Below are 12,287 nucleotides of genomic sequence, written 5' to 3' on the forward strand. Positions count from 1 at the left end.
GTGTTGGCATCGGGCAGGGCCTGCACTGCGTTGCCGGTGTCATCATGGAGGTGAAGGCTTGCAGCTTGAGACTTGCAAAGTGGGCCTATCTGCTTTGTGAATTATCTTGAAATGTGGACAGCATCGTGCATGCGTGATTGTTTGTGGATTGCGCGACGGGGGGCGCAAGGAGGCCAGGGGTCGCAGTGCGCGCAGCATCGGGTCAGGCATGGTGTTTCGTGCGGTTCGATATCCTGATCCCCGGTTCCCAGAATCAGAGCATACTCTTATTTGGAGCGTAGAGATGGGCAACCAAAGGCCCGTTAAGAAGAAGGGCCCCAAAAATGCGGGCGTTGGCGTTGATTTTAAGCGTGTCAAGCACAAAGTCGGCAAGAAGCTTCCCAAAGCCAGGAATGAGACTAACACTGACTTTACGAGCAAGAGCATTAACCTGCCGAGCCAGGCCGTTAAGGAGGATCGCAGCGGCGTCGCCGTCAACTATCAAAACCTGACCCTCAAGGTAATGGTCTCGCTGTGCTAGAATTACATTTTGCATGTATCGGTAGATATTGTTGCATGTTCGGAAGCTGAATCCTTGCTGGCGGCTGCGCGACCTTTGGCATCCGCTTTCATTTACAGGAGCTGCTGAACCAGACTTCGCACCACAATGACAAGTCTAGGAAGCATTCACTTGTCGGGCTGGCGGACCTCTTCGGGCGGCACCCTGAGCACGTCCGGCTCCACGCAGCCCAGGTAAGGGTTTGGGTCGCCTGGTCGCAGACCCCCTTGCCGGACCGGGCCCTTTTCTCCAACCCCTGCTGGGTCAAACATGCTGTACCTGACACGCGCTTCCCATGCTCCTCCTCCTGCCTGTCCGAATCGTTGGGCTCGGGCATGTCACCCCTACTCCATCTCCTGACGCCGCCGCAGGTCCTGGCCACGCTGGCTGAGCGTATCGTGGACGGAGACCCCGGCGTGCGGTCCGAACTGCGCCGGCTGCTGAACGAGGCAGTCCTGCCGGTGCTGGGGGCGGATACGCTGCGGCCCTTCATGCCCATGTTCATGGCGCACGTGTGCGGGTGAGTGCCGTCACCCCAGGGCGTTGCCTGGCTGAGCGACTGCAACGGCACTTCGGACCTGCACGGCGCTGCAACCTACCTCTGAGAAGCCCCGGATGCTTGCCCCTACCGTCCTTGCCCAGCTGCCGGTACCCTCGACAACCCCGCGGGTAGATGCCCTTGCTTCTGAGGCTGACTCCTTTGCGTCGCTGTCCTTCTCCTGCCCGCAGCGCCATGACGCACCTCAGCCTGGACGTGCGGCAGGACGCGCTGCTGTTCCTGGACATACTGGTAGGGCAGCCGGCAGGCGGCAGGCGGCAGGGGCTGGGGCAGTGAGTCGGCGTGTTGGTTGGCTAGGCGGCTGGTGGTCTGGCTATGAGTCTGAGTATGGGCTGAGTATGGGCTGCGTCCTACAGGGTGCGCGCGCAGCCGGACGTCATCCCGTGTTGGTTTACTTTGGGCTGGTATTTACCCACGCCGTTGCACTCGCCCCACTACACCACTACACGCCTCAAACGGTTCCTGCCCCTGTGCTCTCCTAACAACAGATGGACCACGTGCCCCGCCTGGTGGTGGACGGCTACCTGGCGCCCTGCCTGGCGCACTTCTGCGACCTCTTCTCAGCCTCCCACCGCAGCCGCAGCATCCGCGCGCAGTCGCTGGCGGCGCTCACTAAGCTGCTCACCTCGCTGTCCAGCTTCCTGCGCCGCGCCTTCCCTGGTGGCGGCGCCGGCGAGGACGGCGCAGACGCGGCCGGCGCCGGCCCGGGCCCCAGCAGCGCGCGCCAGGCGGCGCTGCAGGCGGCGGCCGCGGCTGCAGGGCCCCTGGGCGCAGACCGCACCCGCTGGCCGGCACGCTCGGGTGCGGAGCTCATGGCGGGCCTGGAGGGAATGTTCAGGGCGGCGGCCGCCGCCACACGTGCGGGCCGCGGCAAGAAGGGCTCCAAGCTGGGCGCCACGGACGGCGTGGACAAGAACCGCGGCAAGAAGGGCCGCGGCAGCGTCAGCACCAGTGAGGCTTTCATGAGCACTGCTGACGCGGCGGCGGCCACCAACGCGGGCAAGAGCATTGCAGCGGCGGCTGCCGCCCTGGCGGCGGTGGCCGCGCCGTCTTCGGCTGCTGCGGCGGCGGGCATGGACCTGGCGGCGCCGTCGGGCGCGGCGGCGGCGGCGGGGGGCGTGCTGGGTGCGGGCACGACCATGGCGGCGGCGCTGGTGGCGGCGTCGGACGCGCGCGCCTCGGCGCTGCGGCTGGTGTCGCTGCTTATGGACTGCTGGCTGGAGTGCACGCCCGGCCAGCTGGCCACGGCGCCGGAGGCGGAGCAGGCGGCGGCGGTGCTCATGGTGTTGAGCGCCACCAACACGCTCATGGACAAGCTGCTGCTGCCGCCAGCCGCCGCCAGCGGCGGCTCGGCGGAGGCGCAGCTGCGGCTGCAGCTGCTGCAGCACCTGCATGACCTGGTTGCGAAGCGCGTGACCGGCTGCTTCCCGACCACGTCGCCGCCCGTGAAGCCGGCGGCGATGGTGGCGGACACGCTGGTCCGCATCAACCTGCAGACCGCGGAGCTGCTCTGTCGCTTCCTGCCGCTGCTGGCGCACCAGCCGCCGCAGCAGCAACACGGCGCGGACGCGATGGCCAGCGGGCCGCTGCAGTGGGTGCCGTCGCTGGTGGGGTTCTACGTGAGCGTGCTGGAGGACGGCGTGCTGCTGCCGGCGACGGCTGGCACGCTGTCAGAGGCGCCGGCGGCGGCTACGGCAGGGCTGAGCGGCGGCGCGAGCGAGGCTGTGCTGGCGTCGGTGGCGGCGGCGGTGCAGAACCTGGACGCGGCGTCAGCACAGCGGCTGATGGGTGCGGTGGCGAGCTTTGCATCGCGGCAGACGGCGCGCTCGACAGCACGTGTGGCGAGCACCCGCATGCAGCATGGGCTGCTCAGAGCGGCGCTGGCGGGTGCGTAATGCATTTGCGTGCCGTCTCCGTGACCTGCATTCAGATCAACAAGCGATTGGCTATTGCGTGCGTGCGGCCGAGCCTGCGGTTTGTCTTGGGGGATTCTACGGAGAGCTGCATGACTTATGGACGCGTGGCGTATAACATTGCTTGCTGCACATGCGCTGTGCTCACTCGTTCTCAGGCCGGCTGTACCTGGAGGACGGCGTGGTGGCGGGCTGGCTGGCGCCGCTGCCCAAGCTGCTGTGGGAGGTGGGCGGTAACGCTCCGGACGCCTCGACCGCGGCGCTTCAGCTGATCATGGATGCTGCGCGCTTCGCAGCGCCTGGTGAGCTTAGCGCAACCTCTCTGAGTCTGCGTCCCTAAAATAATGCTCATGCCCCATCATACGCTGCCGCGGCTGTATTCTCATACGCGCAGTGCTTCCCGCTCTCTCACAACACATGCACTCTTGCCGACTCGTGCTGTTCGCCCTCTCCCTCATACCCTCGCTTCCCAGGCTCCTCCATCGCCCAGTACCTGGCGTCCACGCTGCAGCCGCAGCTGGCCCCGCTGTTTGCGGCGCAGCTGCCGCCCAAGGCCGCCAAGGCCGCGATCGCCAAGCACAAGGCGGCGGCGGGAGCCGCGGCAGGGCCCGCGGCCGCCGTGGCGGCGGGCGGGGCGCTGGCAGAGGAGCAGGTGATGGTGCTGCTGCCTGGGGTGGTGGGCAAGCTGCCAGACCACGTGGCGTGCCAGGCAGTGAACCTGCTGTACCACACAGGTGAGCTCCTTGCGGTGCGCGCTTTCGGTGTGCTGTCATGGTGTTGCGTTTGTTATCGGGGCACTGCGGTAAACCGCATGGGGGCGTGGAGGGCGGGATGCCTAACGAAACGCGGTGCAAAGCCGGCTAGGTGACGGGTGCTGGACCTCCGCCGCACCACGCCAGTATACGCCTGCCTCCAGCCTTCAGCCCCACACACCCGCTAAGCTTGTGTGTTCCGGTGCCGCACAGGTGCCCTGGGTGCGCCGCTACTGAAGCCGCTGGCCGCGGTGCTGTCCTGCGCCGCGCTGCCGCGCGGCCTGGCGCTGCGGCTGCTGGACGTGGTCCTGTCCCGGCTGCGTGACGCGCCCGACCCCGCTCTGGCTGCCAGCTGGCTGCTGTCGCTGCTGTTCGGGCCGCAGCACGGTCTGGCGGTGCTGACGCCGGACGGCGCTGACCTCACAGCCGACTGGGCGCGGCAGCGCGCGACGCTGGACGCGGCGGTGATGGGCATGGGACGGCTGGGCGGCGCGGGCCCGCTGCTGCAGTTGCTGCTGCCGCAGGTGGCGGCGCTGCCGCTGGAGGAGCTGGGCGGGCTGGGCGCGCCAGCGGCTCGGGTGCAGCGCTACAGCCTCGTGTCGCTGGCAGGGGCGGCTGTAGCAGACGCGGCGGGCGCGGGGTCCGCGGGCGCGGCGGCGCTGCCCAAGCAGCTGGCGGCGCGGCTGCCGGCGGTGGCGGCGCTGTGTGGGCTGGAGCTGGCGGCGCAGGCGTCGGCGGAGGTGGGCGAGGAGGGCGCGCTGTCAGGGGTGTTTGGCGGTGGGGCCGCAACTGGCAGCAACGCCGTCGCGGCCGCGGCGGCTGTGGCGGCCTGCGGTCCGGTGCTGCAGCTGCTGCAGGAGCAGCCTGGCATGGCGTTGCCGCTGCTGCAGAAGCTATCGGAGGTGGTTGAGGGCGGCGTACAGGCCGCGGGCAAGGTGGGCGCGGAGACGGGCGCGGGTGCGGCGGTGGGCAGGCTGCAGCTACACCTGGTGGCGCTGGCGGCGCTGCGCCTGGCGCAGGCGTCTGTGAAGCTGCAGCCTGTGCGCACGACGTATGTTGCGGCCAAGGCGGCAGCACAGAGGGAGGCGCTCGTGGCGGCAGTGGCCCAGCTGACCAGCGCGGTCAAGTCATTACCGGCGTCGGGAGCCGCCAGCGAGCGTGCGGCGGCGTGCGTGATTGAGAGCCAGCGGCTGTCGCAGACCATGGCGGACCTGTACGCTTCGTCATAAGGATTTCGTGATACGTAGGCAACGGCGCTGCTGCGCTGGGCTTCCGGGGTCTTGCGCGAGCCTGTAACTGAGAGGTGGATGATATTGCATGTGCGCGAACCCCGACAATGAAGTCCTGACTTAAAGGAGGGACTAAGGCAGTACAGCTTGCTGGCTGCCGGACATAGTGCAGAGCGCTGTACGGGGCGGTCCGGTGTTTGGGCTGGTAAGCAAGGTGTGCTCATCTGAGGCCCTAGTGCCGGCATGGGACAGCTTTGGCAACGGGCGATTACACACAGACACGGATTGCCAAAATAGTGTAAAAGCAATATGCTCTACCATAGCTACATGTTCCCTCGTCGGGCTGCCCTACGCGGCTGTGCGTGGTGAACAATACCTGCATGCTGGTCCAGCTCGTCGTCCGTATTTGTGGTAAATCGAACCACATGATAAATCCGCTCCCGCGGCATGCCACCCCTGGCCACAAGTGGTATGAACCAGCCACTTCATTTAATCCAATCCATGTAGCACCACCTCATCACAGCCACTTAAACCCCAGCCGGATGCGCCTCCCAGCAACCGTGCCGCCCCAAACCTCCCCTCAAAACGTCCCCCCAAATGCCTGCATCCAATGTCCCCCGGCGACAGCCGCCGCGCTTCGCTCGCTGTCCAAACCTTCAGGCTTCAGCACACGCGCGCGTGGAGGCACATCGGCAGCGGCAACCGCCTCCCGCACTCGCGCCTTGATCCGCCCTTCTATCGCCAGAAGCTCATCTCGCAGAGTGTCGTGGTTGCCTGCCAGCACCGAGCCAGCATGGAAGCCAGCATGAAGGATGTCGCCAGCAGATACGGTACTCGCACGCCATTTGAACTACGCTAAGTTGCTCGCTCGCCAGCTTGACGGCGGTTGCGCTCGCTCGAGCGTCTACAATGTCTACTGCATTTGTCATGTACTGTCTGTATCATCAGGTTCGCTCTAGGGGCATCACAAGTCATCCGAGCTGAGAATCCGCTGCGCAGTCCCGACCACCACTTCACATGACATCAGAGCACGTCGCAGCGCGGCGTTCTTGAGCACACATCGCATAACCACACCTCGCCATCAGGATGGACATGCATCGGCAATGCGGCATGCGACCCCTCACACGTCTATCTATCGCTGCGCACTCGCTCCTAGCTTCAGGCAACCACTGCGGTGGGTGCGGATGCCACCTCGGGCGCGCCGCCCCCGCCCTGCAGGTGGGCCTCGTCTGCGTCACTTGGCGCCGGATCACCCATGCTTTCGTCATCTCCCCCGGCAACGGCACCTCCAGCTGCCGCGGCGTTGCCCGCATCCGAGACTCCCATGTCGACCGTCGTCGTGGCCGCAGCAGCTGTGGACGACGGCCGGTCCTCAGCCGGCTTCTGCTCCAGCCGCACGGGCGATCGCACCTCAGCCGGCCGCGGCGGCGTCTGCTGTCCCACCGCCCGCACCGCAGCCGCTTCCTGCTCCTTCAGCAAGGACTGCTGCTCCAGTGGCTGCTGCTTCACCTGCGGCATCAGCGGCAGCGGCACACCAAGCCCCGCCGGCCCCGCCGACGCCATCGCCGCGACCGGTCCCGGCAGCAGCCCCTCCTGCGCCAGGATGGCGTTCAGCTTCTGCCCCGGCGACATGCCCGCGGGCAGCGCCTGCAGCAGCCGCGTCGCTGGCGACGCCATCGGTAGCCCGCCGGCGCCGGCGCCCAAGGCCGCGCCTTCACTGCCCGCCGCCTGCAGCCGCAATTCCGCCTGCGGCTGCTGCTGCTGCTGCGTTGCCAGCTGCAGGTGCGCCTGCAGCAGCAGCACGCGGTCCACCAGCTGCTCGCGGCCGAGCACCTGCAGCGCCTCGCGGCCCATGGGCTCTAGGCTCAGGGCGGGCGGCACATGCAGCAGCTCCAGCGGCGGCGGCAGCAACACGCCGCCGGGCTCGGCCAGGCCCATGCCAGACAGCTCCAGCGCCGCCACCGCCAGGCCGTTCAGTCCAGCCAGGCTGTCCTCATCCAGCGGCTCCTGCCCCGCAGGCCCCGAGCCGCCGCCCGCATGCTGGCCGCGGCGCTTGGAAGGGCCGCCTTGCCGGCTGTCACCACCGCCGCCCCGCCAGCTCCCGGCAGCACGGCTCCGCCCGCCGGGCGCCGCAACTTCAACCGATGGCTCAGCTTCTGTGTGTAACAAGCGGCGAGAGCCGAGCCAGCCTGGTTGTTCTGCGCCGGCTCCGCCAGCGCCCGTCTCAGCACCATTCGGTCCTTCCCCGCCCAGCGCGGCCGCAGCAGCTGCCGTCCGCTGCCGCTTGCTGGAGCGGGGGCTAAGGGTGCCGTTCTCCGTGCCGCCCGCATCACCGCAGCCGCGGACGCCGCCCGAAGCCTCCTCCTCTACCGCACCGGTCGCGGCCGCGCGCTGCGAGGCCGCCAGGTTGTGCGCCAGTGCCGCCAGGGCAAACTGCTGTTGCACCGCCGCCGCCTGCATGGCCAGCCGCTGCAGCAGGTCACCCGGCAGCCCGGCCCCAGCTCCGGCGCCCCCACCTGCGCCGTCGGCCGCCTCCAGCCCCGCTCGATGCACTGCCAGCAGCGCCGCTGTGGTGGGGCTCAGAAGCGCCGGCGCCGCCAGCAGCTGGTCAAGCGACATGCCACCTCCCAGCCCGCCCGTGTCGTCGCCGCGGCCCTCGCCCTCGCCGTCGCTGCCGCCGCCCATGTGGCCTAGCCGCCGGCCGTGACCGTCGTCCCGGCTGGGGCTGGCACTCTGCGCCGCTGCCGCCAGGTTCGCCAGCTGTGTCAGGCCCGCCACTGCATCGCCGTCCAAGTCGTCGTCATCCTCAGCAACCGCGTCCTCGTCATCCTCCGTCAGCCCGGCAGCGCCCCTGGCGCCGCGGCGGCGGCCGCGCTGGCCGCTTCCGCGGCTGCCGCTACGCCCCCGTCCGGGGCGGCGGTGTAGCGCGTAGTCGGGGTCGCCGCCGCCGGCACCGCCGTCGCCGCCGTCGTGCTGGTCCATCGCGTCGTAGTCCTCGCCTGGGCCCATGCTCCCGGACTGCAGGAAGCGGGCATTGCAAGGAATCAAAAGCGTGCAACGGGCATGCATTTGCGCATGCCGCGGAATGACAGTGAGCTTGTGTGCTGCATACGCATGCCAGTACCATGCGTCCACCCAGCGACTCACCCTGTCACTGACGGAGCGCTTCCGTGCGCGGTAGCTGCAGGCAGGGCAGCAGTACACGAGGGGCCAGGTGCTCAACACAGAAAATGCAACGGCGCTCTGTTAAGCTATGGAGTCAAGCCCTTACACCCCAGGTACAGGCGGTAAGTAATGATTTTTTCTGCCATTTGTTACCCACTTGCGGAAATAGTCGCGCACAAGCGGCAGGCTGCGGAGGCACCTGTGAACGGGAATGCCACCGCAACAGCCACTAAGTCACAGTCTGTAAGCCCGCGTGACCAGCCGATGCCACTATCGTTAGACACAACTGACATGCGGCCTGGGATACAAGACTGCGACCCACTTGGCGTGTATGCGGGTTTCCTGCAGCGACGGCGCGTCCTCCTTCCACAACGAGGCGGCATGCTCGTTGTACCACACAGTAATTTCCTGCGCGTCTGGCCGCCTGCCCTCTTTTTTCTCAAACGTGGACCGCCACCTGCGAACCAAGGCCGGAAGCCGTGTCAGCGGCCAGCGACTACCAGCGACACAACGGCAGTCACAGGTCAGGCTGCACCCCTAGAAGGCTCTGCACGGTGTGTTGTCCACAAAACCCAGCGTGGTTCCAGTGGCTTAGCGCGTTGCCAAGGTCTTAGCGACTTCGAGACAACGTTTCCAACCTTGCAAGCCCCCAGCGCACCAATCGTTGAAGGGCTGCCAGAAGCGCAAAGGCCGCCGGTCTAAACTATGCCGTGCCGGCGAACGCGCCTCCTTGGCGTCATCCGAGCCCTGTGACTTGGTCCGCCCCCGTGAAGACCCGCCTTTTGTCATTTCTATGTGCTCCTGTGCCCACAGCTGACGCGGGGGCGCCCGCCCGTGCGGGCGGTGCCTGCGTGTAGCGAAGTGGAGGGCGATAATTGGCCGTAAGGTCGAGGGCCCCACTTCGACACTGCAATGCAAAAGTGTACACGCCCTTAGACTTTCTGTTGCACCGCAGAAAGCGACGGCGAAGCTCGACCTTCAGTGTCAGGTGTTGCTAACCCCGCCGGGCAGTAGCCGGCGAGGGCAATTGCCACGGGGCTATGCATTATAAGCAATTGCTGCTGATTGAAAAGAAGGGTTGTCCTCGTGGCGAGTCTCACGTTTACGTTGCGCTCTCCAAATTGAGACGACCAGATGCGCCCCAGGTGAAGGTGAGGGTGAGCGCTGGAGAGGGTTTACAGTATTGCGAGGTCCCAAAAGCCAGCCTGTTAGTATTTCTGCCGGGCCGGCAAGAAGCTGTAGCTCGCCAGAAAGCTTTTCTCTCCGTGGACCACAGCAACCAGTCGTGTCACGCTAAGCGACAGCAACTATACGAGCTGAAATGTACAAGGCATCGGACTTGGCCTCTTGGGTGCAAACGAGTAGTTGTTCGCGTCACAGCAGCAGCTATCTCGCTTTCGAGCTACCTATGCTCAAATACATAATGGAAACCGCACGTGTTTTGCTGGCATAGCGTCAATGCGTGCAAATGCCGCGATGGGTACGTGCCAGTAATGCCGAAACCCGCCGGTACCCCAGGCGGAAAATCTGCACCCCCCCCCTTATGCGCCCGTGGACTTGTGACCTCCAACTGCAAGCTTGGACATTATCTGATTTAACTCCTTTCCGCTCCTCCCTCGCTCATACAACCACGCCGTGCCGCGTCACTTCAAGGTTCAAGGCGTTCATGACCACGCCTTCTTTTAGTCCTCAGCTTCGGACTGCATCGCCGCAGAATACTAGCACGAGCCGACATCTGGATTACCGTAGTCTACAACCTGCTCACCCACGCCGGCAAGCACTAGACTCTACCCACGTATTCGTGCCTCGAAGTTCTCCTGGCGCGCCACACTGCACCAGCTCCTTCGCTCAGGGCCCGGCACCATGACGGTGTCCACCCCATCATGCTACCCCAGCGGCCCCAGTGACCCAGCCTCTTCCGCATCCGCCTCTTGTCCAGCCGTGGCCCGCGGCCCTGTTGCTGCGACTGGCGACCGCACGATCCCTGGCTCTGTCCCCTCGCCTGCGTCACCTGTGACCGTCACCGCCGATTCGGCAGACAGCCCTTGCCCTGCCTCCCCGCCCTCTACTGCACCCTCCATCGCGCGCTCCGCCGTCAGCCCCAAGTCCTGCCCTGGCTCCTCCGACGGGTCTGCGAAGGCGTACGCGCTGTCATACCCGTACAACGCCCCGCCCGGGCTTTCCAGCCCCGCCGCCCCCGAGCCGCCCTCCTCTTCCGCCGCCCCCGCCCCGCCTGCGCCCTCCTCGCCGCGCTCCAGCGACAGCCAGCCCACCAGCTCTGTCAGCTGCTCCACCTGCTGCCGCAGCCCCGCGTTCTCCGCAGACAGCGCCGCCTTGTCGCGCATCAGAGCCTCCACCTGGGCGGGTGGGTGGCGGCGGCAACGGCACAGTTGTATGTAAGCCTTGAGGTGGCAGTGAAGGGCGGAGCTTGCGGCCAGAGCAGCACATGCCCAAGTTCAGGTGCGTTTCCAGCCACTGAGCATAAGCGGAACCATGCAATCAGCTTCACCACTTATCCGTTCCTGACACTGCCACTCTGCCCAGCTGTTGACACCCTCACCTGCGCCAGTAGCATGTCCACCATCGCCTGGTCTGTGCCACTGCCTGCCCGCACGCCCGAGTTGATGTCCAGACCTGTGGGCCCCTCGTCCTCCTGCCGGCCCATCAGGAAGCCCTCCGGCGCTGGGCTGGTGCCAGCGAAGCTGGAGCCAGCGAGGCTGTAGCCGGTGCTGCTCGGCAGGCTGCCCGCCACAACCGTCCCGGAGGCTGCGGAGGAGGAGCAAGACGTCTTGTGCAGCGGCGGCGCGCACGCACTGCTGGGCGGCAGCGCGCCCAGGGACGTGCTCGCCATACCCTGCCCCAGGCGCGGCATCTGCAGGAAACCAGGAGCAGCGCATTCCTCGTCTACATGGAAACGCTAGAATCTTGAGACGCAGCGCATTGTGTGTTGGCCACAGCTGCGCCTGCAGCCGGGCGGCCCGGCACGGACAGTGCTCACGCAATAGGCCCGGCCTCACCTCGGTAGGTAATGTGGCTCTCCCCGTCGCCACCTCCGCCGGCTGTGTGAACACCTGCGATTGGAGTCGAGAGGTCAACGCCCAGTGCGCTACGGGCCCACTTGCAGGAGCATGCCAGGTTTGCGTGCGGCAGGGTTACGCTTGGCCCATGCGGCTTACGGCACCGCACCTTGAACGTCGTGAGTTCCACCGCCGGCGGGGGGGCAGGTGCACCAGGTGCGGCCCCTGCCCCGGAGGCGGCGCTCTTGGCCGCGAGTCCCTTCTGGTGACGATACTTATCCAGCGTCCGCCGGCCCGCTGCCCGCAGCCACTCCTTGTACTCATCCTGCGGGCGCAACCGGTTCAACTACCTCAGCTACGCGGTGCTACCGTATGGCGCGCCCCGTCTTCGGAAGCGGGAGAGGCGGGCGGACAATTCGGGTCAAACCCGAATTGAGCGTCAGCGCGCATTGTACAGCTAGAATACACAACTTCAGGTGCACCCTGAGTGTGCTATACTGGCACGCCGCATGCCCGTAGTGCCTCCCAATCGCTAGCGCAGTGCATAGCGCAGTGGTATTGCGCAGTAGCACTGCGCATCCAGCGGGCCTGCGCGGCATTCACCGCGCCCGTACCCCGCTGACCTGTCCCAGCACCTGCAACCCCATCACCCGATCCTTGCGCACCGGTGACATGTTGTTCGGGGCCTTGGCCTCCCGCTCTCCTGCGGGGAGGCCGACCATCGCGCTCGCGTCCTGACCCGTTTCTCCCTGCTCTCACTCAGGCTGGTTTGGCGAAGGGCCTGCAGGTCGACGTGCAGACCCCCGGACCCAAGCGCTGATAATCCTAGCAGCTAACACTATGTACCCAGGCCCCCAGGTTGGCGTGCGGCCCTAAAATTGACAGCTGCAGGAGCTGGACGCGTCAGCTGGACCGCAAGAGTCTTGCGACGTGTTTTGGTCGCGGCAGGCTCCACCCAAGCGCGAGTGTGTCGCTCCGTATGTGTGAATGTATGTGTTATTGAGATGAGCCAGTCAAAGAACTTCCCCAGAATCGAGTGCGCCCATCCGGCCTGCTTCGCATTCCGCATGGGAAGACTGAGGCAATCGAAATGTGGCTCATACGACGTTAGTCT

The 12,287-nt window shown here is 66.2% G+C and overlaps 3 protein-coding genes across 4 annotated transcripts; 1 reads left to right on the plus strand and 2 right to left on the minus strand.

Annotated features, from left to right (window-relative positions):
- The first annotated feature begins 17 nt into the window (after positions 1–17).
- Positions 18–5,298, plus strand: CHLRE_10g442250v5 (uncharacterized protein). The gene is made up of 8 exons (XM_043066813.1): positions 18–499; positions 619–732; positions 910–1,058; positions 1,268–1,328; positions 1,586–2,984; positions 3,169–3,312; positions 3,484–3,744; positions 3,976–5,298. The coding sequence occupies exons 1-8, from the start codon at positions 284–286 to the stop codon at positions 4,989–4,991; spliced, it is 3,360 nt and encodes a 1,119-aa protein (XP_042920210.1). The 5' UTR covers positions 18–283; the 3' UTR covers positions 4,992–5,298.
- A 3-nt stretch (positions 5,299–5,301) lies between these two features.
- On the minus strand, positions 5,302–9,576 carry CHLRE_10g442300v5 (uncharacterized protein). 2 transcript variants are annotated; one of them, XM_043066814.1, is made up of 6 exons: positions 9,257–9,576; positions 8,815–9,003; positions 8,479–8,613; positions 8,314–8,355; positions 8,139–8,172; positions 5,302–8,009 (listed from the first exon to the last, which is right to left on the minus strand). In XM_043066814.1, exons 2-6 carry the CDS (start codon positions 8,943–8,945, stop codon positions 6,150–6,152), a joined length of 2,202 nt encoding a protein of 733 aa, XP_042920212.1. In that variant the 5' UTR covers positions 8,946–9,003; positions 9,257–9,576; the 3' UTR covers positions 5,302–6,149. The 2 variants fall into 2 exon arrangements, with proteins under 2 accessions (XP_042920212.1, XP_042920211.1); XM_043066815.1 differs by having other exon boundaries at positions 8,815–9,063; positions 9,257–9,547.
- Positions 9,577–9,631: 55 nt separating this feature from the next.
- On the minus strand, positions 9,632–12,147 carry CHLRE_10g442350v5 (uncharacterized protein). The gene is made up of 5 exons (XM_043066816.1): positions 11,839–12,147; positions 11,343–11,498; positions 11,174–11,227; positions 10,717–11,028; positions 9,632–10,513 (listed from the first exon to the last, which is right to left on the minus strand). Exons 1-5 carry the CDS (start codon positions 11,893–11,895, stop codon positions 10,043–10,045), a joined length of 1,050 nt encoding a protein of 349 aa, XP_042920213.1. The 5' UTR covers positions 11,896–12,147; the 3' UTR covers positions 9,632–10,042.
- Positions 12,148–12,287: the final 140 nt, after the last annotated feature.

The sequence above is a fragment of the Chlamydomonas reinhardtii genome, chromosome 10 (genome assembly GCF_000002595.2).
Source record: "Chlamydomonas reinhardtii strain CC-503 cw92 mt+ chromosome 10, whole genome shotgun sequence".
NCBI lineage: Eukaryota > Viridiplantae > Chlorophyta > Chlorophyceae > Chlamydomonadales > Chlamydomonadaceae > Chlamydomonas > Chlamydomonas reinhardtii.

Excerpts from the sequence above, each read along its gene's own strand:
- CHLRE_10g442250v5 (XM_043066813.1), top strand. The coding sequence starts at position 284 with ATGGGCAACCAAAGGCCCGTTAAGAAGAAGGGCCCCAAAAATGCGGGC. Across the intron at positions 500-618 it reads ATCAAAACCTGACCCTCAAG|GAGCTGCTGAACCAGACTTC; the intron begins GTAATGGTCTCG and ends TTTCATTTACAG. Across the intron at positions 1,059-1,267 it reads TTCATGGCGCACGTGTGCGG|CGCCATGACGCACCTCAGCC; the intron begins GTGAGTGCCGTC and ends TCCTGCCCGCAG.
- CHLRE_10g442300v5 (XM_043066814.1), bottom strand. The coding sequence starts at position 8,945 with ATGACAAAAGGCGGGTCTTCACGGGGGCGGACCAAGTCACAGGGCTCG. Across the intron at positions 8,614-8,814 it reads TGGCAGCCCTTCAACGATTG|GTGGCGGTCCACGTTTGAGA; the intron begins GTGCGCTGGGGG and ends CTTGGTTCGCAG. Across the intron at positions 8,173-8,313 it reads GTGCGCGACTATTTCCGCAA|CTACCGCGCACGGAAGCGCT; the intron begins GTGGGTAACAAA and ends CCCTGCCTGCAG.
- CHLRE_10g442350v5 (XM_043066816.1), bottom strand. The coding sequence starts at position 11,895 with ATGGTCGGCCTCCCCGCAGGAGAGCGGGAGGCCAAGGCCCCGAACAAC. Across the intron at positions 11,228-11,342 it reads TGGAACTCACGACGTTCAAG|GTGTTCACACAGCCGGCGGA; the intron begins GTGCGGTGCCGT and ends CTCCAATCGCAG. Across the intron at positions 10,514-10,716 it reads TGGACATGCTACTGGCGCAG|GTGGAGGCTCTGATGCGCGA; the intron begins GTGAGGGTGTCA and ends CCACCCGCCCAG.